The following is a 23,806-nucleotide window of genomic DNA, read 5'->3' as shown; positions in this document are numbered from 1 at the left end:
AATATTATGCTTTTTTATTTCAAAAATTTTTAGCTTTACACGGATTTTGATGAAATTCGACAAGAAATTGAAAATGAAACAGAAAGAATTTCAGGAAATAATAAGGTAGGCATCTTTTTAGAGCTAGAAGGCATAAGCATCAGTAAATATATAATTGAGGTATTCTGTACATAATATGTGAAGGGCATTGTAAATTCATACTCTTGATCCTAGCCAAAAGGCCGAGAAGCGATGGACATTGTAAATTCATAATGGACTTTGAAACAAATGGAGTATTTTCACAGATACATAGAACTTTGCTTAAAATCCCTTTTCTTTCTTAAAGCTTTCATATAAATCAAATATTTTATTTAGATGTTTATTCTTGTTCCTGTCATGTACATGCCACATTATTATATAATTCTACTTAGTATTGCTACAATAAGTTATCTTTTTCTGATGGATTGATTGTACTCTAACTCAGGAAGCATTGTTTCACTTATATATATATCTTTCGAGGAGTTCTTTTCTTACCTGTGTTTGGCTAGATTTGCTTATGAAAGCAAAAAGAGACAAATTGGGAATTTTTTTTTCTTTTTTTTAGTGAAAATGAAAATAATACATTAGCAACTGGTTTTCTTATTTTCTGAGATTGTGAGAATGTAAAGTAAGTTATGTATCTAAGATACTGTTAATCTTGACACTAGGTACTATCACTGCCTTGCCTGAATCCTGCTGTCTTCTGTCTTCTGTCTTCTTTATTCCTATTATTTTTCTCTTTATATTTCAAGAGATATATATTATCTCTTGAGATTTTTATTTCCCTTCCTTTTTGTTCTTAGCTCCATTCTTATATTATCCAGAGGCACATTTAATCCCACAAGTGGGCCCTAGCCTAGTACTAATATTCAACAAATATTGAATCCTTGTACCTGCCAGTTACTATGCTAAAAGATTATTTCCTGACAGAAAGGCATTTTTAGAGTCATGTTAACCTTTATGACTGTTCAGGATATTTGTTGCTGTTACAGTGACTGACTGAGCTTTGTTCATTGTTGAACTCTAGGCTGGTTACCTTTGAGCTACTGCTACTGTTGCCATACTTTCCTGAATTTCTAGTAACCATGTTGTGTAGAACGGGTTGAAAAAGTGGCCAGAAACTAGATTAGCTTATCGTCATTCCTCTAATTATATCAGGGATATTTTTGGCTTTTGGAATGTTATTGATCATAACATCAGTCTGAATTCTCTCTCCTACAGTCCCCATTTACTTACTGAACTCAGCAATTGGTGGTAATTTTACACAGTACCAGAATTTAGAGTGTTGTGATGATTCAGAAATGTTTTTAGTTACACTAAACTGAATGTCATTAAAGATTGAGTCTATACCTACAAGATGTTTAATTTATGTTGAGGATATAATTTACTTACCTAGCAGCTTTTCATCCACAGTGTCTAAAAGATGAAAAGTCCCCCAACCCCAAATCTATGAAACATCTCTTCTTTCCCAAATCACGTATGTAATGAAGTAAATGATATTTTGATCTTATATAATTTTTATGTCAAAATATGTAAATGACTGCATATGCCTAACATATAGCCCTGAAGGATTTAATATGTCTGTAAGTTTGGAGTTGCAAAGGCACTGGGCAGAGCTTTGTATTGGACTGATAGGGGAATGCCATGGCAATAAAGATCCTGAGAAATATACAACCTAAGTAGGTATGCCAGATAGTGACATTTGTTGGCTTTGGAACACTGGAGTATTTATAATGGAAAAATAGCACAGAGTAATCTAAAATAGCAAATATAATTGTATAGGGAACGTGGAGTAAAGGATATTAAAAACTTGCTGGGAAATTAGAATTTTCAGTGGGTTAATGAGGGAAAACATAAGGTAGTTAAACAGGTGATGAGAGGATATATTAAAGGCTAAAGAAGGGCATGTACAAAGATAGGGTATAAACATCTCATAAGTGTCTTTTTACATGTAGTTGATTCAATCCTAATACTTGTAGAGGGCCAGTGGTGAAGAGGAGGGAGCCTACGCAGTATTCTTAGTCTGCAGGAGAGAAAATACACGTTATCTCTCACTATCCAAATTCTTACTAGAGATTAAAGAGTTAGATAAACTTCTTGAGGAATCTCTTACTGTACACATTCTTGCCACTTGATATTCAAAGATCAGGAACCAGGCTGATTTGGACAACTTGTTATCTATGCCTTACTCTCTGAACTCGGAACCTCATAAATTTGGATAGTGAGGAATACATTATTCTTTTATTCAGCACTAAATCTATTAAACATATTTAAGGAATGGCATATGCCAGCCTGGGCAACATTGTAATACCCGGTCTCTACAAAATATAAAAAAGAAATTATCTGGACATGGTGGTGTACACCTTGTAGTCCCAGCTACTCAGGAGGCTAAGGCAAGAGGATTGCTTGAGCTCAGGATTTTGAGGCTGCAGTGAGCCATGATTGCACCACTGCACTCCAGCCTGTGTGACAGAGTGAGACCTTGTCTCAAAAAAAAAAAAAAAAACCAAAGGAAAAATTTATGTTTATAATCAAGAGAAAAGAATGTAAAATAATACATGGTATATAATACATGTACATATAACATGATACAGGGATAGAAGTAGGATTATAACCTGTTAATATGGCTGGCTACCTGACTTCCCATGTGTTTCATCAGGTTTTGATTGTTAAAAAAAAGTTTTAGGAATCATGATTTAATTCATTTTTAAAAGCATTAATGTCTATGTACTTGAAATGAAGTTTATTACTTCATAGTTCATTGAAATTCTAATATATTTTAAAATTTATTTTTAGGGAGTAAGCCCTGAACCAATTCATCTTAAGATTTTTTCACCCAACGTTGTCAATTTGACACTTGTGGATTTGCCAGGAATGACCAAGGTAAGGAAGGAATAGTTGTAGATTTGGTCAGGTTGTTTTCACTTCGTTGACATCCCATATGAGAATAATCAGCTTCTTTTTGCAATCACTTTGATCTGTTAGCAGCATTTGATAACATTGAGCCCTCCTTTCTCCTTGAAACACTTTCTTTACTTGGCTTCCAGGATACCACACTCTACAGGTTTATCTCCAGTCTCACTGGCCACTCCTTTTCAGTCTCTTTTGCTGTTTCTTCTCATCTCCCCAATGTCTAAACAGTAAGTGCCCCAGAGCTCAGTTTATGGAACTTTCGTTTTCTCTAGGTACACTTTCCCTTTGATGATTTCATCAGATTTTATGGCTTTAACTACGTAAGCCTCTGTATATTGACGGCATTCAAATATCTCCAGACTTGTATATCTAGTTGCTATTCGACATATACACTTAAATGTCTAATAGACATTTCAAACTCTAATACCGAATTCCTGACCTGTTCCTCAACTAGATTTGGTCTTTCTATAGTCTTCCCCCATCGCAATAAATGGCAACTCATGCCATTTATTGGCAACTCATAAAAAAGCTGAGTTGATTTTTAATTATTAGTTCCTTGCCCATCTCTGTTTGGTGTGGTGGCTTATCCTGTAATCCCAGCACTTTGGGAGATCAAGGTGGGAGGAATTCTTTGAGACCAGGAGTTTGAGACCAGCCTGGGCAACATAGGGAGACCACGTCTCTACAAAAAATACAAAAATTAGTCGGGCATGGTGGTGCACACATGTAGTCCCAGCTGAGGCAAGAGGATTGCTTGAGCCTAGGAATTTGAGGCTACAGTGAGCTATGATTGCATCACTGCACTCCAACCTGGCCAACAGAGTGAGATCCTGTCTCTAAATAAATAAGTAAATGGCAACTCCATTCTACCAATTGCTTAGCCAGAGTTTGTAGTCATCCTTGACACTAATTTATCCCACATTCCACTTCCTGCCAGCAAATCCTCTTGGCTCTTCCTACCTTTACAGTATATCCAGAACTCAATCGTGTTTGATAAATTCATATTTACCGTCCTGATCTAGCCACTATCATGCTACCTGGATTACTGCACAATAATAAATAATAGGTCATCCTCGTGATCTCAGTAGACAGTGATACGATTAAAGTGAAAATTCGATTGTGTCATTTCTTGGCTCAAAACCTCTCCAGTTCCTTGTCATTCCTTGACTTAAAACCTCTCCCATTTCACTAAAAGCCCAAGTTATTACAGAGGTCTAAAATATCTACTTGTTACGTCCCTATTCTTCTCCTAACTCCTGTTGCTTCAGCCTCCTGCCCTTATTGTTGACTCTCTTTGGAATTTCTTCCCCCAGATGTCTGTATGTTATCTCTCCCTTATTGGCTTAATTTCTGCTCATTCTCTTAAGTGTCAGTTGTCTCAGTGAAGTTTCCCTGATTACTCTATTTAAAAACATAATCCAATTTAAAACATTAAAATCATAATCCTAATGGCCAGGTGCAGTGGCTTATGCTTGTAGTTCTAGCACTTTGGGAGGCTGAGGCAGGAGGATCATTTGAGCCCAGGAGTTCGAAGATACAGTGAGCTATGATCACACCACTGCACTCCAGCCTATGTGATAGAGTGAGACCCTGTCTCAAAAAAAAAAAAAAAAAAAAGAAAAAAATCATCTCTAATCATTCCCTAGCCTGCTGTTCTGCCTTATTTTCCCACAGCCCTTACCACCATCTGTATACTATATATATGTTTTTGTTTATTATATGCCTGTTATTACTAAAACATAAGTTCTATGAAGGCAGAAAGTTTGGTCTTTTTAAAATTCACTACTGTAACATAATCTGACATGACCTGAAATCACGTTCAGAAAAGTGCCTAAAATAGAGTAGGCTGCCAGTAAACACTTGGTAATTGAATGAATGAGTGAATGAATTTGTATCTAGCCAATCAACATTGACCAGTTCTTAACATGGGACTGTATTAAGTCAACTTTTGATATTTGCAAGAGTTACACTTTGAGACTTGACACATTACCAGATTCATAAATACCATTGTAGTATATTAGTAATGTCTTTATTTTTATTTTAACTATTTTTAAATGGTTATACCTATATTCTATCGATTAAATGTGGGTAAAAAAGCTGAGTTGATTTTTAATTATTAGTTCCTTGCTCATCTCTGTTTGGTTTAGGTGCCTGTAGGTGATCAACCTAAGGATATTGAGCTTCAAATCAGAGAGCTCATTCTTCGGTTCATCAGTAATCCTAATTCCATTATCCTCGCTGTCACTGCTGCTAATACAGATATGGCAACATCAGAGGCACTTAAAATTTCAAGAGAGGTAGATCCAGATGGTAAGGACAGATGTTAATTTAATGAGATGCTTATTTTACAATGGTAAATCTACCCTTGAGAAAGGAATTTTTCTCTTTAAAAACAGTATCTCTAGTTGTGAATACAAATTTAAAAGATAATGCTTTCCTATTTTTGTTTATAAAAATAGAAATTCTGATGGAAAATAAGGTTATTAAGTTGCTATACAGACTAGGCGAAAATATTTTACATCTTTATTTGTAATGGTTACCTAATAATTTAAAAATAATACAGTGGCTTTGCAAAAAGGATTTCTTGTTTTGTGACCTAGGTATTTGAATAGTTGACTTTTAAGAATAAATAACATAGCCAGGTGTGGTCACATGTGCCTGCGGTCCCAGCTACTCAGAAGGCTGAGATGGGAGCATTGCGTGAGGCCAGGAGTTCAAAGTCAGCCCGGGCAACATAGACTCTGTCTGTTAAAAAAAAACCAAAACACAGTAGGTAATCATTGTAGATTATTATGGTACAGTAGAGAATTATGGTATCTACATTCTGCAGAGGTAGAAAATATTTAGACATGCTCAAGGCACAGGGGATTTTTAGAAATGAAGGTAAAATCCTTTCATGAAGCATTTTAGCCCCAAGGATTAGTTCATACTGTGGGTCACTGATGCTTGACTAATGATGTAGTGCACATCTCATAGTATATATAAAATGCTAGCTTGTAAGAGAGTGGTTACTATTGTTGCTAACAAATGTATGCATGGCCTCATATAGAAACCATTTTTTTCACCTTACTATTCAGAGGGTCTGAAGGTTGTGTTATGTTTTTCTTTCCCTGCTTTGAAGAATAATTTCAAATAAAAATTTGATAGGAAATAGTGCTAAGACTGCCAATCTGCCAATAAAAATTCCCATAAGCAGGGTCACTTTAACATTTTTTTTTTTTTTTTTTTGAGATGGAGTCTTGCTCTATCTCCCAGGCTGGAGTGCAGTGGTGCGATCTCGGTTCACTGCAAGCTCTGCCTCCCGGGTTCACGCCATTCTCCTGCCTCAGCCTCCTGAGTAGCTGGGACTACAGGCGCCTGCCACCACGCCTGGCTAATTTTTTGTATTTTTAGTAGAGACAGGGTTTCACCGTGTTAGCCAGGATGGTCTCGATCTCCTGACCTCGTGATCCGCCCGCCTCGGCCTCCCAAAGTGCTGGGATTACAGGTGTGAGCCACCGTGCTTGGCCCCAATATTTTATATTTCAAGTTTTTAAGAAACTCTTTTTTACCACTTGAGTAAATAATGTTCATTTCAGTTAAATTAAAAGATAAACTATATCAAAGAGTTTATTTACATTTTATTTTTATTATTTAAAGTAGACTGGGCCCAGTGGCTCATGCCCGTAATACCAAGCACTTTGGGAGGCCAAGGTGGGTGGATCACTTGAGCTCAGGAGTTCGAGACCAGCCTGGGCAGCAAAGTGAGAGCCCCCATCTCTATTAAAAACAAAAAACAAAAAACAATTAGCTGGGTATGGTGGCACTGGGCTGTGGTCCTAGCTACTTGGGATGCTGAGGTGGGAGGATGGCTTGAGCCCGGGAGGCAGAGGTTGCAGTGAGCCGAGATCATGCCATTGCACTCTTGCCTGGGCTCAGAGCCAGACCTTCGTAAAAAACAAACAAACAAACAAAAACCTGTTAAGCATTTTATATGTATAAACTCTATTTTAAACTGACCCTTGAGCCATAGATATTGTCATATTTTTAATCTAATCTTTTTTTTTTTTTTTTGGACGTAGGGTCTCACTCTGTTGCCCAGGCCTGGAGTGCAGTGGCACAATCATGCCTCACTGCAAACTTGCAGTCCTGGGCTCAAGTGATGTTCCCACCTCAGTCTCCCAAAGTGTTGGGATTACAAGAGTGAGCCACTGCACCTGGCTTGATTACTAATCATAATCTAGTAATACATCATAAGGAAGTAATCCGGCCCAGTATTATTTATAGTATAAAAAATTAGAAACAACTTAATATGGCCAGCAGTTGGAAAGATTAAGTAAATTATAATAATAAAATGAAATAATTAAAAAGGATGATTTTGTAGATTTGTAGCAGTACAGAAAAATGCTTGTAGGCTGGGCATGGTGGCTCACACTTGTAATCCCAGCACTTTGGGAGGCTGAGGTGAGCGGATCGCTTGAGGCCAGAAATTCCAGAGCAGCCTGACCAACATGGTGAAACCCCATCTCTCTAAAAATACAAAAATTAGCCAGGCATGGTGGTGCATGCCTGTAGTCCCAGCTACTGGGGAGGCTGAGACATGAGAATCACTTGAACTGTGGAGGCGAAGGTTACAGTGAGCCGAGATTGTGCCACTGCATTTCAGCCTGGACAACAGAGTAGGACAGTCTCAATAAAAAAGAAAAATGCTTGTAACTGAAAAATACCATAGGTAAAATTGTACACTATGCAGAGCAGTTGGAACTCTCACACGTTGCTGGTGGGAGTGGTGTAGTCATTTTGGGAAACAGTCTAGCAGTTTCTTATAAAGTTAAATTAGCAGTCCCATTCCTAGGTGTTTAACCATGTTAAGTGAGAACCAGTGTTCATATAAAAAACTATATGCAAATGTCTACAGCAGCTTTATTCATAATTTTCAAAAACTAGAAACAACTCACATATTCCTCAGATGGGGAGTGAAACTAAAGTATGGTACATTCCATACAATGGGACACTACTCTGCAATAAAAAGGAATGGACTATTAATATACAAGAACACGGATGAATCTCAAATGCATTATGCTAAATGAAAGAAGCCAGACTCAAAAGCTTATGTACTATCTGATTTCGTTTATATAACACTCTAGAAAAGGCAAAACTAGGAATGGAAAACTGGTTTGATTGGTTAGCATAAGAAAATTTGGTGGGGGGGGTGGCAATGTCTTGAGTTGGTTGTGACATATCTCTTGGCATTTGTCAAAACTCTTAGAACTGTACACCAAAAAAGAGTAAATATTTTTATTTTAATTTTTGTTTATTGAGACAGGGTCTCATTCTATTGCCCAGGGTGGAGTGCAGTGGTGCAATCACGGCTCACTGCAGCCTTGACCTGGGCTCAAGTGATTCTCCCACCTCAGCCTCACCTGTAGCTAGGACTACCACACCCTGCTAAGTTTTCTATTTTTTGTAGAGACAGAGTTTCACCACTTTGCCCAGACTGGTCTTGAACTCCTGGGCTCAAGCAATCTGTCCGCCTTGGCCTTCCAAAGTGTTAGGATTACAGGCATGGGCCATATCACCTGGATGTAAATTTTATACAGATTTTTGAAATGCTTACAAAATAGCCCTAAGAGTCAACAAAAAATTACATGTGAAAAAAATCTATTTTATATATACACTATATAGTATATATACTATATATACACTATATATAGTGTATATATATACACTATATAGTATATATACTATATATACACTATATATAGTGTATATATATACACTATATAGTATATATACTATATATACACTATATATAGTGTATATATATACACTATATATAGTGTATATACACTATATATAGTGTATATATATACACTATATAGTATATATATACTATATACTATAGTATATACACTATATATAGTGTATATACACTATATATAGTGTATATACACTATATATAGTATATATACACTATATAGTGTATATATATACACTATATAGTATATATACTATATATATAGTATTTCTCAGATGGGGAGTGAAATACCTATGGTATTTTCAGTTACAGTATATATATATATACACACTATATATAGTGTATATACACTATATATAGTATATATACTATATATAGTATGTACTATATATAGTATATACTATATATATTTTATATATATACTTAAAATATATATAGTATATACTATATATTATATATACTATATATTATATAGTATATATTATATACTATATTATATATACTATATATTATATAGTATATATTATATACTATATTATATATACTATATATAATATATACTATATAATATATACTATATATAATATATACTATATAATATATATACTATATATTATATATACTATATTATATATACTATATATACTATATATTATATATACTATATATATTTTATATATACTATATATTATAAATATGTACTATATATTTTATATATATACTATATATTTTATATATATAGTATATATATATTTTAGACGGAGTGCTGCTCTGCATAGTGTACAATTTTACCTATGGTATTTTTTAGTTACAAATATATATACATAGGTATATATATATTATATATATATACCTATGTATATATATTTGTAACTAAAATATATATACTATAAAATATATATAGTATATACTATATATATGTTATATATACTATATATAGTATATATATACTCTATATATTTTATATATACTATATTAATATATATACTATATATTATATATAGTATATATAATATATATAGAGTATATATATTATAAATATATACTATACATATTATATATACTATACATATTTTATATATACTATACATATTTTATATATATACTACACATATTTTATATATACTATATATAATATATATACTATACATATTTTATATATACTATACATATTTTATATATATACTATACATATTTTATATATATACTATACATATTTTATATATATACTATATATATTTTATATATATAGTGTATATATATATTTTAGACGGAGTCCTGCTCTGTCACCGAGGCCGAAGTGCAATGGCACGATCTCAGCTCACTGCAACCTCTGCCTCTCGGGTTCAAGCAATTCTCCTGCTTCAGCCTCCCGAGCAGCTGGGATTACAGGCGTCTGCCACTATGCCTGGCTAATTTTTGTATTTTTAGTAGAGATGGGGTTTTACCATGTTAGTCAGGCTGGTCTCGAACTCCTGATCTCAGGTGATCCACCCGCCTTGGCCTCCCAAACTGCTAGAATTACAGGTGTGAGCCACCATGCCCGGCAAAAATGTTTTAAAAAATTATACACAATGTTTAACATTATTTTTAAAAAAGCACTGGTAAGTAAGGCATTACCAAAATGATGACAGAGGTAATACTAAGTGGGATTATAGATGAGGGTTTTCCTTTATTAACACTAAATAGTTGTATTTAATGGATCATTTTCTTTCTTTCTTTTCTTTGCCCTTTTTTCTTTTTGCATTTACCAGGTCGCAGAACCCTAGCTGTAATCACTAAACTTGATCTCATGGATGCGGGTACTGATGCCATGGATGTATTGATGGGAAGGGTTATTCCAGTCAAACTTGGAATAATTGGAGTAGTTAACAGGTTAGCAGTTAGAATGGGATAAGAATTGGTAGCATTCTCACTTCACAGCAAGTCTGAATTTCTAAAATCTGTTTGAAATGTGATACTGTACTATATTTTTTCTCCCTTTTATTATGATCTTGGTATTGCTAAAGAATCCGTTGCCCTAAAGGGAGAAAAGAGAGAGAATGTTTTTTTTTTTTTTTTTTGAAATAGGGTCTCTCTCTGTTGCCTAGGCTGGAGTGCAGTGGCGTGATTGTGGCTCATTGTAGCGTCAACCTCTGGGCTCAAGTGATCCTTTCACTTCAGCCTTTCAAGTAGCTGAGACTATAGGTGTGTATCACCACACCTGGCTAATTTTAAATTTTTTTGTAGTGACAAGGTCTTGCCATGTTGCCCAGGCTTGTCTCGACTTCCTGGGTTCAAGCAATCCTCCAACCTTGGTTTCCCAGGTGCTGGGATTACAGGCATGAGCCACTGTGCCTGCCCCATAGACATTTTTACTGGAAAATGTTTCTGAAGTAAGCAATACCACAAAATGGAAGAAATGTTGTAATAGCCAGGCTTTAAGAATTCTTGCCTATCATGTTAAGCTATGTATGAGGAGGTACTGGGTAAGGGAAAAATTATCTAATGTGCACCCAATCGAGAAAGAGTTTAAGGTGGCAGGATTTTAATAGATTGGTTTAATCCCTGGCATTAGTGATGCTTCTGTGTAATTGCCAGGATGTGACTTGGAGAAATTTTATTAAAGGTATCCTAATTTATAAATAGTTGGTATTAAAAACTGGGAAAAGGAAACTAGTATTGAGTGTCTAATTAAAGGTGACAAGATTTTAATAGATTGGTTTAATCCCTAGCATTAGTGATTCTGTGTAATTGCCAGGATGTGACTTGGAGAAATTTTATTAAAGGTATCCTAATTATAAATAGTTGGTATTAAAAATCGGGAAAAGGAAATTATTATTGAGTGTCTAATTACGTTTTAGACACTCTACTGTGAGCAATTTGTAAATGGTATCTCTTGGAATCCTCACAGCATCCCCTGAGGTAGGTGTTGATGTCTATTTTATAATCAGAAACCTCAGGTTATACATTTAACCAAAAGTCACGTGGGTAGTGAAAGAGCTGGATTCGGATGAATATCTCTTTTAGTCCAAAGCCTTCATATGGTAGGAAACACTGAAATTATCATGAAATCTGAGTTATAGTCCTAGTTCTTACATAAACTAGATACAACGTAGGTTTAAATGACACCTAATGTCTTTGGGTCTCAAGCCTTTAGAAAATGAAAATGTTTTTACTGCCTGATACATAAGATCCATTCCAGTTGTCTGCTTCTATTTTAATGTCCTTCCATTCCAACCCTACTGTCATTCTCCCATCCCCACTGTCATTCTCCCATCCCCACTCCCAATTCCAGCTGTCTCCTTTTTCAGGTAAGGAGGTGGCGTAACACTGTTCGTTGTTTGTAGATGATTGTTCTTCAAGTTAACTTAATTATTTTTGGGAGAAATTAGTTCCCTGTCCATGGATAAAATATACAGTTGACTAAGATACTCTTATATTTTTATACCTGTCTATACCTGTTACTTATTGTTTTTGTCTATAGTTAATGGTAATAATGAGGCCTACTCTATTTAGGCACTAGTTACTTACAATTCACTTAGTTCAAGTCTTGGCTATGCCAGTTAGTGTGTGACCTGGGGTAAGTTAGTTTTTGTGAGCCTCAGTTCCTTGCTATACAATGGGGTAATAATACCTGCCACATAAAATTATTGTGAGAATTAAATAAAACAGTCCGTGTCAGGTATTAGAGAACAATGCCTGGTGCTGTCATCATCTAAGGTAGGAAGAGGACAACAGTTAAGCTGAATAGTTTCGTTATTTTTTCAACCTCAGGAGCCAGCTAGATATTAATAACAAGAAGAGTGTAACTGATTCAATCCGTGATGAGTATGCTTTTCTTCAAAAGAAATATCCATCTCTGGCCAATAGAAATGGAACAAAGTATCTTGCTAGGACTCTAAACAGGTAATTTTTTTACCTTTTGGAAATGAGATGTGTTTGTTTTTACCAATTGGTGTCTGAGAGGGTTCATTTTCAGTTCCTTACATTTTCATACTGTTCCTAACAGCTTCACTTATGGTTTCTTATATAGTAGGTTCCTGAAGAGTAGATGTCTCTGTTTTTATTGGGGTGGTTGACATTACATCATCATGTAGTCTAGAATGAATGTTCAAGTGATTTTAAAATGTTTTAATTATGAAAATTTTGACAGTTAATTTAGTTTTGTGGCTAGAACTAGAGATGACTTCATTTCCACTTTGCATTTCAGGAACTGATTAAAATTTGTAATTTTCACATTATCTATTCTTAACTTAGAATGTGTTTTATTTACCAGGAAAGGGAGATGGAAAAACAAAGAAATAGAATGTCTTTTATTTCTATTCACTGTAGAAATAACTATACGTTGGATTCTGAATACCCACTGATGTGTGGGGACTAGAAGCCCTTTCTAGATGATTTATAAATGACTGAAGTGGAAGCCATTTTCTCTTACTTTTATCTTATTCCCTAAAGACTGATAGACTTGGATCTTAATAAGGTTGATTTTCACTTTGCTGGGTACCAATTGTAAATGACAAGTCAATGAAACCAAAATTATATAGGAAGAATTGATTGGGTGGCTTATTTTCTCTGTGGTAATTGCAGTAATATGAAAATAATTTGCATTTTTTCCTTGCTTTTATTATTTAGGAAAAACCAATCAAAATTGTTTTTTTCCTTTTCACACACAGTTAATCAGTATAGCACAGAATGCTTCTGAGAGCAGATATATGGGGAGTTTTCCCCATACATCAAGCAAGGAATTCTCCAGGGGATTCTAGCTGAATGTCCTTTAATTCAATGCTAACACTGTTTACCTGGAGATAGTGTCAGCTCCCACAGGTTGAGGGTTCAGTCCCACAAGACTGCCCCCAAGTCAGATGCCAGTTGTAAGCACAGGTTGTAGCCTGTGTTTCTGACTGACGGGCTATAAGTCAGGGTACCCATGATCCCCTTTTCATGTCTGATGAATTTGTTAGAGTGGCTCACAGAGGTCAGGGAAACACTACTTAGCATATACCCACTTACTGTAAAGCATATTACAAAGGATATAGATAAATAGCCAGATGAAGAGATGCACAGGGCTGGGCATGTGGGAAGGAATGTGGAGCTTCCGTGCCCTCTCTGGGCACACCACACTCCAGGAACCTTCATGTGTTCAACTCTCTGAAGACTCCATGAACTGTGTCCTTTTGAGTTTTTATGGAAGCTTCATTGGCCATTGGTGATCAGCTCAACGTTTGGCCTCTCTCCTCTCTTCTGAGGCTGTTCTGGTGACCAGCTCCCATCCTGAAGCTATCTAGGGACCCCCAGCCACCAGTCATCTCATTAGCATGCAGAGACACTCTAAACACCCTTAATGCTCTTGGAGAGTCCAAGGATTTTAGGAGCTGACTGCCAGGAAATGAAGACAAAGACCAAATATATATTTCACAGTATCACATTTGCCAGGACAAATTATTTGATAGGTTTTCCCATTGTAAAAATTTGACTTGTTTAGGGCTTTAGAATACACAATTTTACTTTTAAATCCTTCCTTTCTAACCTTTTTTAGGTTACTGATGCATCACATCAGAGATTGTTTACCAGAGTTGAAAACAAGAATAAATGTTCTAGCTGCTCAGTATCAGTCTCTTCTAAATAGCTACGGTGAACCCGTGGATGATAAAAGTGCTACTTTACTCCAACTTATTACCAAATTTGCCACAGAATATTGTAACACTATTGAAGGAACTGCAAAATATATTGAAACTTCGGAGCTGTAAGTAAGAAATTTTTCTGTAGATTTGGTTACCTAGATTGCTAGGTCACTTTTCCTTTTGTGAAGATGACTTCAGCTCAGATTATCTGATTAAGATTTATTTTCTATAAAACAAAAATATAACTTTGTAGAGATAATAGGATGATGTCTGGTTGTGTGAAAATATGCTTTGTAAATGATATAAAGCAAAGTAAAATTGTCACATTTTTAAATATTTTAATATTTTATAAGTATTTAAATACTTATTTTATAAGTATTTAAATACTTATTTTTATAAGTATTTAATAAGTATTTATTAAATATTTTAATAAGTATTTAAAAATAATTTAGCTTTTAAAGTGTTTGTTTCTTTAGTACACACAGTATAATTGCTCATCAAAATTAGAAAATGCAGATAAGTAAAAATAAAACATAAAAACAAAATTACATGTTGGTGTGCACCTGTAGTCCCAGCTACTCAGAAGGCTGAGGTAGGAGAATTCCTTGAGCTTAGGAGTTCAAGTCCAGCCTGGGCAACATATTGAAATTCCATCTTTTTTTTTTTTTTTAATTGAATCCAAATTTTATTAAGGATTTCAAGTTACATACTTCAGATTTCTAGAATGGAATGGAATAATTTTGGAACTGGAAAAATGGCATAAACACTGATATCCCTTGAAACTTCAATTTTATAAAGAAAATTCTTCTGCAAACCACATCCCCATTATATAACAAGACTAGGTATTATCGACACCTTCACTTTGGCAATAACTATTTCCTAAAAGAATGAAAGAGATTATTTTGCTACCTCAGTTCGTTAAAAATGGGATTCTGGCCAGGCACAGTGGCTCATGCCTGTAATCCCAGCACTTTGGGAGGCTGAGGCGGGTGAATCACCTGACATCAGTTCAAGACCAGCCTGGCTAACATGGTGAAACCCCATCTCTACTAAAAATACAAAAACTAGCCGGGCGTGGTGGTGGGCAGCTGTAATCCCAGCTACTTGGGAGGCTGAGGCAGGAGAATTGCTTGAACCTGTGAGGCAGAGGTTGTGGTGAGCCGAGATGGTGCCACTGCACTCCAGCCTGGGCAACAGAGCAAGACTCTGTCTCAAAAAAAAAAAAAAAAAAAAAAGGGATTCTATCTTTAAAGTTCAGAAAAAGCTGCATTTAGATGAACTACGGCTACCAAAACAAAACAAACAAAAAAACAGAGTGTCTAATCAAAGCAAAGGAAATCATTTTGAAAATAGAATAAAGCTATTATAATTGGTTAAGGATTTCCAGTAGTAAGTTAAAATCTCAGGAGAGGAATGGATAGCATTACAAACAATGTGTTCACATTCCAAGACCTGAACACTAACTTCTCAAAAAGGAAGTTTTCATCACCTCTAAAAATGAATTCAATGTAATTTTGTTAAGAGCAGGAAATCTAGACATTCCTCTAATGACAATCCAATAGTCCACCCTCACCATCGTCAAAAGAAAGTTGCCTCAAAATTAACAGTAATTAGCCTGAGGTATTGTAAATGTGGCACTACAGTCTGAAATTTAATGGCATCTTTTGTCAAAAATAGTCTTATCTCCACTTTAATCTCATGACTACAATACTATGTGCTATCCCTGTAGTATTTACTACTATGCAGTCATACAGAAAAAAATTGTTGGACCTTGTGAAATAGTGCATCCATCTACTTCTATAAAAATAGGAGCCACATTGGCCAGGCGCAGTGGCTCACGCCTGTAATCCCAGCACTTTGGGAGGCTGAGGCAGGCAGATTACGAGGTCGAGAGATCAAGACCATCCTGGCCAATATGGTGAAACCCCATCTCTACTAAAAATACAAAAATTAGCTGGGCGTGGTGGCACATGCCTGTAATCCCAGCTACTTAGGAGGCTGAGGCAGGAGAATTGCTTGAACCCGGGTGGTGGAGGTTGCAGTGAGCTGAGATCGCACCACTGCACTCCAGCCTGGACAACAGAGAGAGACTCTATCTCCAAAAAAAAAAAATATATATATATATATATATATATGTATATTAAAAATAATAATACATAATAATATATATAGAAGCCACACAAAGATCACTAACTGATAGTTTAGTTGATAACTGTTTTCCAGTTTAGTTGTCAAAGCATGGTGTGAACAAAATGCTGAGTGTCAACACTGGCATTACAAATAGGCCCAAAATTTGAGCTTTTAATGAGAATGAGAAACATTTTATGAGATTTAACTGAATATGCCTTAACACATCCATGAGGTAGTTAAGTAAACAGTACTACACATTTTAATACATAGTAAACAGAAGCATGGGTAAGTGACATGCTCATACTTCAAGCAATAAGAATTAGAAGAAACCACAGAAGCTTGGGGCCTTCTCTCTAGCTCTACCCCAAAGAAAATGAACTGTAATTTTTTTTTTTTAAAGCATCGTATCACTGAAGATTTTCTTCTTTTTTTTTACACTTGCTTATTAGTATAGTATCTCTTTCCAAAGCTGGTACCCTTTTCAATAATGTGGTAAAAACTGAGTATAACCCTTAATTCAAGCTAGGCCTCTGCTTCTACCTGAATTGGTACAAAATTAAGACATCTTGTAAGAACTAAAATTGTATTTGAAATTTTTATTTTAGGCTACAAAAACAAGCAAACAAACAACAAATAACTTGAAAACAGGTCTTGTCAAATGATGTAAGTTCATCCTTTCCAGGGAAGCAGAAGGTAGACCCTACCACAAAGAAAAGATGCTTAGTTAATGGAGGTTAAATTTAAAAGTACAGTGAAATTCAGGCTAACTTCTGAAAAATCCTGTTTTATTCACCTCACTGTGGTACCAGTAACTATACTGAGTCACGTTACTTTACAGTTAACTATGTCACCTATAACACAATAATCCATTAACAATCTAATACAGTTATTGGGTGTGGTCATACTGGAAGTTCTTTAAATTCTTAACCATATAGTTGTCTTGCCAATTTTTTTTTCTTTCAGACGAGTCTTGCTCAGCCACCCAGGTTGGAGTGCAGTGGCACGATCTCAGCTCACTGCAACCACCGTCTCCCGGGTTCAAGTGATTCTCCCATCTCAGCCTCCTGAGTAGCTGGGATTACAGGCACCCGCCATCATGCCTGGCTAATTTTTGTATTTTAGTAGAGACGGGGTTTCACCATGTTGGTCAGGCTGGTGTTGAACTCCTGACCTCAGGTGATCTGCCTGCCTCAGCCTCCCAAAGTGCTAGGATTGCAGGCGTGAGCCACCGCGACTGGCATGCCAGTTTTTTTTTTTTTTTTAAACGATGAATTGTCTTAGTACAAGTCCCTGCATTTCTGTAACAAAGTAATGAAAGGCACAGCTAATCCAAGCAGACTTAACCCTATTCAACAAACAGCTGAAAAAATACTTTGGTTCTTCAAGGAAAAAATTACGGAAAAAAAAAAGTGTTTCCTTTAACAGTTGTTAATTTTCATAGCTGTACTGCAAGAGCTATATAAAAATATTCCGAAGAACCAAATTATGTAGCAGCGAATGACCATGTGTGACAGAATTTGTGCATTCAACATACCTGGCAGAAAAACTAGTGAAAATGCTAGGTAGAACAGATTGGTCTTTAAAATATCAGTTTCCTGTCCTTTAAAACAAAAATTACCCAGTCTACCAAGAAAATACAAAAACATAAGGCAGTAAGTAAGAGTTGTGTTTAGGCTAGGACAGTGCAGGTTATCCTCAAGGCCACATATATCCTGCTTCACTGCTGCTTGCACTCTGCTGGGTTTTGATCCTTCTTCGGGTCATAGTCTGGATCATTTTCCTCATCTCCTTTGTCCTCTTCCTCATCTGCTTCTTCACCTTCTTCATCATACTGATCATCATCATCTTCAGTAGCTTCTCCAGTAAACTATAACACTGATCTTGGGATTGTATGCTCACGTAAAAAGTGACCAATTTTGAAGTCTGCAGCAAGGATAGCTTCAGCATCATCATCCAGATCTCCACTCTCAGGAACTTCAGGAGGGGCAAGAAAATTAAAGAGTCATTGGAAACTGTTTTAGTCACAATACGAATTGTCCCATGTCCCTAGTGTTTCTGCTGCTGCTTAATGGTTTTCAAAATGACATTCTTTCCTTTTTTCCAATCTATCTTGCCCCCTGTACAACCCATAATTTCTTGTCCATCAAAGGAAAAGGGATCAGAATCATCTGGTTCTGGTTCTAACCTCATCCTATATGTCTTTGTCAGCACTTCATTTGTAAAATATTTACTGGGTTCAAATTGAAATTCTAAGACAAAACTCATAGGCAGGCCAGCATCTGAGAACTTCACTTTAGTATCTTTCACATGCTTCAGAATAGGTTCATCATGTTTCTGAAGCATATCACTGAGCAAGTCAACATTCTTAAAAACAGGTAACCAAAATTCAGGAATTCCTTTGGGGTCTTCTTTTTCTTCATCGTTTTTTTCATCTTCAGTCTTGGCCTTTTCTTTCAACTCCTCTGAAATCTCATCTTCTTCATCTGGTTTCCATTCACATTCTTCCTCTGTAGGTTCATAAATTGTATTAGTAATCTCAGATTGCTTATCAAATAGAGGCTGATAGAGAACAGCATACTTCCTTTCAAGATCGTGAACTTCCTCATAGAATTTGGCTTCTATCTGTGCACCTTTAACTTGCAGGTTTTTGAGAGCATTCACTCCTCTTTTAACTACCCTAGCTAGGCAGGTTGTCAACGTCTGCCATGTTGTAAGAACTCCAAATATCAAGTGGCTAGTATGAGAAGCCAGGCGGCTGGAGCTGTGCAGGCAGTGACTCAGGGCAGCAGCGGTGGTGGGGAGGAGCAAGAGGCAGCGCTGCAAGCAGATGGCGCTAAAAAAAGAGACCCTATCTCTGAAAATGGAAAAAAAAACACTCTTAATTTCACCAACCTGAGATAATTCCTAAAATTTGGCATTGACCTAGGCATTTTTGTATGCATCTACAACACATAGATGCCTATACTACATGTCTTTAAAAATCAGATGCTATACCTATCTTGGAATCATTTCTCAAATCATGTAACAAATAACTTTCTGTCTCATACATTACATTATCAGTCTGAAGATTTGCATAGTATTTTACTTTTTAGATATACCCTCATTTGTTAGGCCAGTCTCCTACTACTGGATAGTTTGTTTTCTGTTATATACACATATAAGCTGTGATGGACTACCTGCATCTGTCTTTGGGGCTTTGTGTCCAAGTAAACACTGAGGATAAATTTGTAGAAGTAAGTTTATTAGATTAAAGGATATAACATCCTTAGAATCTTTCATTACATATTGCATATTGTTAGCATATTGTACTGTTTTACTACTAGCAAGAACATCCATTTCTCTACACCCTCATTAGAACACCTTTTCATTTTGAAATAATTATAGACTCACAGGAAGTTGCAGGGTGATGTACAGGGAGGTCCCATGCACCCTCCACTGTGTACCCTTTCCCCCATCTCCCCCACTGTTGGACATCTTGCATAACTATAGTACAATAACAAAGTGAGAAAATGGACATGGGTACAATCCACAGAGCTTGTTCAGATTTATACGTGAACTTGTGTGTGTGTGTGTGTGTGTGTGTAGTTCTTTATACTTTAGTGTGACCAAGATGGTCTTCATATGAGTCAACTCCGTAAAGAGAGTATTTATCAGACTAATTATTGGTTATATGTATGGCATATTGAGAAAAATAGATTACCACAAATGGGCCTTTGAAGAGTTTAGTGGGTAAAGTAGGTCAAGGTAATACTGGGCTTGATTAGGCTGTAAAAGTATAACTTTTATTTAAATACTTCTTATTGTTAGATATAATTCATATTCAGAAAAGTACATACAGTGTATATGCACACTTTATAAACAGTTAATAAACCAGTTATCTGTGTCCACCTAATCAAGCGTTTCAGACACTGAAGAGAGACCATTTACATTTATTTCAGGGTTTGGGAGAACTCCACATTTAAGAAGGCATTTGAATTGGGATCTGAATAGAATTTGAGAAGGCAGTAATGAGAGGGCATTTTAGGCTTGGCAACAGCAAAGAATAATGCAAGAATAATGTTTTTGGAGAACAGCAAGTATAGCGATGGGACTTAATAGGAGATAAGGCAGGAAGGGTGTCTAGGAACAAGACTGTAGATACGAAGTTTTTTCTGTCTTGCTCTGTCGCCCAGGCTGGAGTGCAGTTGCGCGATCTCGGCTCACTGCAACCTCTGCCTCCCAAGTTCAAGTGATTCTCCTGCCTCAGCCTCCCGAGTAGCTGGGACTACAGGCGTGTGCCACCACGCCCGGCTAATTATTTTTTATTTTTTATTTTTATTAGAGATGAGGTTTCACTGTGTTAGCCAGGATGATCTCGATCTCATGAACACGTGATCCACCTGCCCTGGCTTCCCAAAGTGCTGGGATTACAGGCGTGAGCCACCGCGCCCAGTCCCCCTTTTTTTTGAGACAGTCTCACTCTATTGCCCAAACTGGAGTGTAGTGGCGTGATCTCGGCTCACTGCAAACTCCACCTCCTGGGTTCAAGTGATTCTCCTGCTTCAGCCTCCCGAGTAGCTGGGATTACAGGCACGCACTACTATGCCCGGCTAATTTTTTGTATTTTTAGTAGAGATGGAGTTTCACCATGCTGGCCAGGCTGGTCTCAAACTCCCGACCTTGTGATCCGCCTGCCTCGGCCTCCCAAAGTGCTGGGATTACAGGCATGAGCCACCGCGCCCAGCCGAAATTCTTATCTATTAAGCAATTACTCATTCCCCTCTCCTCCCTCCAGCCCTGGTAACCTCTAATTTAATTAATTAATTACTTTATTAATTTGAGACAGAGCTTCACTTTATTGCCGAGGCTGGAATGCAGTGGCACAGTTTGGGCCAGTCTCTGCCTCCCAGGTTCAAGCAATCATCCTGCCTCAGCCTCCTGAGTAGCTGGGACTACAGGTGCCCACCACCACACCTGGCTAATTTTTGTATTTTTTTGCATTTTTAGTAGAGACTGGGTTTCACCATGTTGGCCAGGCTAGTCTTGAACTCCTGACCTCAGGTGATCTGCCCACCTCAGCCTCCCAAAGTGTTGGGATTACAGGTGTGAGCCACTGTGCCTGGCTGAATTTACTTTCTGTCTCTGAATTTGCCTATTGTAGATATTTCATATAAATTGAATCATTCAGTATTTGTCCTTTTGTGCTTGGCTTACTTCTGTTAGCATAATATTAGACTAGTACTTTTTGCCTGAGCTAGTATAAAAAAGTACTCAATAGTGATTGTAAAAATAGAGAGGAAGGGATGATTTGGGGAGGCATTATAAAGGTATTTGTAGAATTCAGATGGACTTGAATTTAAAAAAAAATACCAGGGTTTCTAGTTATTAAACAAGATAGGAAACAAAAGGTGCTCAGTAACTATATCAAGAGATTTAATTTGTCTAAGGCTGGGCGTGGTGGCTCATGCCTGTAATCTCAGCACTTTGGGAGGCTGAGGTGGGCAGATCACGAGGTCAAGAGATCAAGACCATCCTGGTCAACGTGGTGAAACCCCGTCTCTACTAAAAATACAAAAATTAGGTGGGCATGGTGGCACATGCCTGTAGTCCCAGCTACTTGGGAGGCTGAGGCAGGAGAATCGCTTGAACCCAGGAGGCGGAGGTTGCAGTAAGCCAAGAGTGCACCACTGCACTCCAGCCTGGGCGACAGAGCGAGACTCCGTCTCAAAAAGAAACAAAACAACAAAAAAAGAGAGATTTAATTTGTCTAAAGCAAGAGTAGGGCTGGGCACGGGTGGCTCATGCCTGTGATCCCAGCACTTTGGGAGGTCAAGGCGGGCGGATCACTTGAGGTCAGGAGTTTGAGACAAGCCTGGCTAACAAGCTATACTTATTTATTTACATATTGTCTATGGCTGCTTATGTGCTTAATGGTAGAGTTGAGTAGTTGCAGCAGAGACTGTATGGCCTGAAAAGCCTAAAATACTAACTATGTGACCCTTTATGGAAAAAGTTTGCCAACCTCTACTTCAGATTGTGAATCAATGGAAATAAATATAAGGCACTGTTTCCTGTCCTCAAGGAAAACTAGGGCAGAGAAAAGGTGCTTAGCAATTCTTAGTTAACTGTTGTTTTATGTCAGAACTTTATTATATTTACATATATATATAATTTAATGATTCCTTTTCCCATTTAAAAAAATTAGAGAAAGTAGTTCATAATGAGTTGAGTTAGAACACATGGTAATGGGAATGAATGAAATTGTTTATCTGAGGCTTTCTCAGAAAATAAGATGAGCTTAAAGCTTCTAGAAAGACTTCTAACTTGTATCTTCTTTCCCTTTTCGCAATGCCAGAAACCATATACTTCATTGCCTTTCAGATGCGGTGGTGCTAGAATTTGTTATATTTTCCATGAGACTTTTGGGCGAACCTTAGAATCTGTTGATCCACTTGGTGGCCTTAACACTATTGACATTTTGACTGCCATTAGAAATGCTACTGTGAGTATGTTTAGCTTTTTAGACTGTAAAAAAAAAATGAGGTTAAAGTTTTTCTTACCCATATACTGTGTCTTTTTAAATTTAATTATAGTTTATTTTGCTCTCATATTTGAAATTAAAAAGCATTTTTCATGAAAAGTACCAAAAAATGTGACTTTCTTAACCCTTGGGAAGAACTGAAATTACATATATAATAAGAGTTCTAAGTTTTATTTTCTCAGGGTCCTCGTCCTGCTTTATTTGTGCCTGAGGTTTCCTTTGAGTTACTGGTGAAGCGGCAAATCAAACGTCTAGAAGAGCCCAGCCTCCGCTGTGTGGAACTGGTTCATGAGGAAATGCAAAGGATCATTCAGCACTGTAGCAATTACAGTACACAGGTAACGGAGAGAAATGTAACAGGTTTCACATGAACTAGAAAAGGACATGAAGTGGTGGTTTCACTGGGTGGAAGGAAATGTATAAGATGGGATACAAGGTAAAATCTGTAGTTCCCTTACCTGAAAGTGATTTGAAATAGGATTCTTAAATGTAGTCTCCAAATTGAATTCAGTATTTCTGTGATCATTAAGTAAAAGAAAATGACTGTTAGCCTGGCATGGTGGCTTCTACATGTAGTCTCAGCTACTTGGGAGGCTAAGGTGGGAGGATGGCTTAGTGAGACTATGACTTAAAAAAAAAACAAAAAACAAAAAACAAACACGTTTTTCTTTCATCTACCATTTGTAGGAATTGTTACGATTTCCTAAACTTCATGATGCCATAGTTGAAGTGGTGACTTGTCTTCTTCGTAAAAGGTTGCCTGTTACAAATGAAATGGTGAGCTACTATAGCATAGATCATTGTAATTACTATTAGTAAAAGTTTAAATTTTTGCTTGGCTGCTTTTTAATAAGCATTATATGGTTACTTTAGAGTTTAGGCATA

The 23,806-nt window shown here is 36.6% G+C and overlaps 2 protein-coding genes and 1 pseudogene across 15 annotated transcripts in view; 1 reads left to right on the top strand and 2 right to left on the bottom strand.

Annotated features, from left to right (window-relative positions):
- DNM1L (dynamin 1 like) overlaps positions 1-23,806 on the top strand; it is a 66,340-nt gene that overhangs the window by 28,991 nt on the left and 13,543 nt on the right. For all 8 annotated transcript variants that reach the window (XM_016923667.3, XM_016923671.3, XM_016923672.3 and 5 more), the window contains 9 exons: positions 34-105; positions 2,815-2,901; positions 5,079-5,241; positions 10,423-10,543; positions 12,425-12,556; positions 14,187-14,393; positions 22,762-22,882; positions 23,104-23,259; positions 23,609-23,698. In XM_016923667.3, the coding sequence (XP_016779156.1) occupies positions 34-105; positions 2,815-2,901; positions 5,079-5,241; positions 10,423-10,543; positions 12,425-12,556; positions 14,187-14,393; positions 22,762-22,882; positions 23,104-23,259; positions 23,609-23,698 (1,149 nt within the window). The remainder of the gene's footprint in view (positions 1-33; positions 106-2,814; positions 2,902-5,078; positions 5,242-10,422; positions 10,544-12,424; positions 12,557-14,186; positions 14,394-22,761; positions 22,883-23,103; positions 23,260-23,608; positions 23,699-23,806) is intronic.
- On the bottom strand, positions 16,983-19,108 carry LOC101059612 (nucleosome assembly protein 1-like 1; annotated as a pseudogene).
- The window catches only part of YARS2 (tyrosyl-tRNA synthetase 2), a 32,902-nt gene continuing 26,078 nt past the window's right edge, over positions 16,983-23,806 (bottom strand). For 3 of the 7 annotated variants that reach the window (XR_010148051.1, XR_008538482.2, XR_010148052.1), the window contains 2 exons: positions 23,380-23,437; positions 16,983-17,101 (listed from right to left, as the gene is read on the bottom strand). The gene's annotated coding sequence lies outside the window, so the exon portion shown is untranslated. Of the gene's footprint in view, positions 19,256-23,379; positions 23,438-23,806 lie in introns of all 7 variants that reach the window. The other 4 variants (XR_008538477.2, XR_010148050.1, XR_008538478.2 and 1 more) reach the window with 2 other exon arrangements.

This window comes from Pan troglodytes, chromosome 10 (assembly GCF_028858775.2).
Source record: "Pan troglodytes isolate AG18354 chromosome 10, NHGRI_mPanTro3-v2.0_pri, whole genome shotgun sequence".
Classification (NCBI taxonomy): domain Eukaryota; kingdom Metazoa; phylum Chordata; class Mammalia; order Primates; family Hominidae; genus Pan; species Pan troglodytes.
Note: the sequence above shows the minus strand (reverse complement) of the source record. Positions and strands in the feature narration are given on the sequence as shown.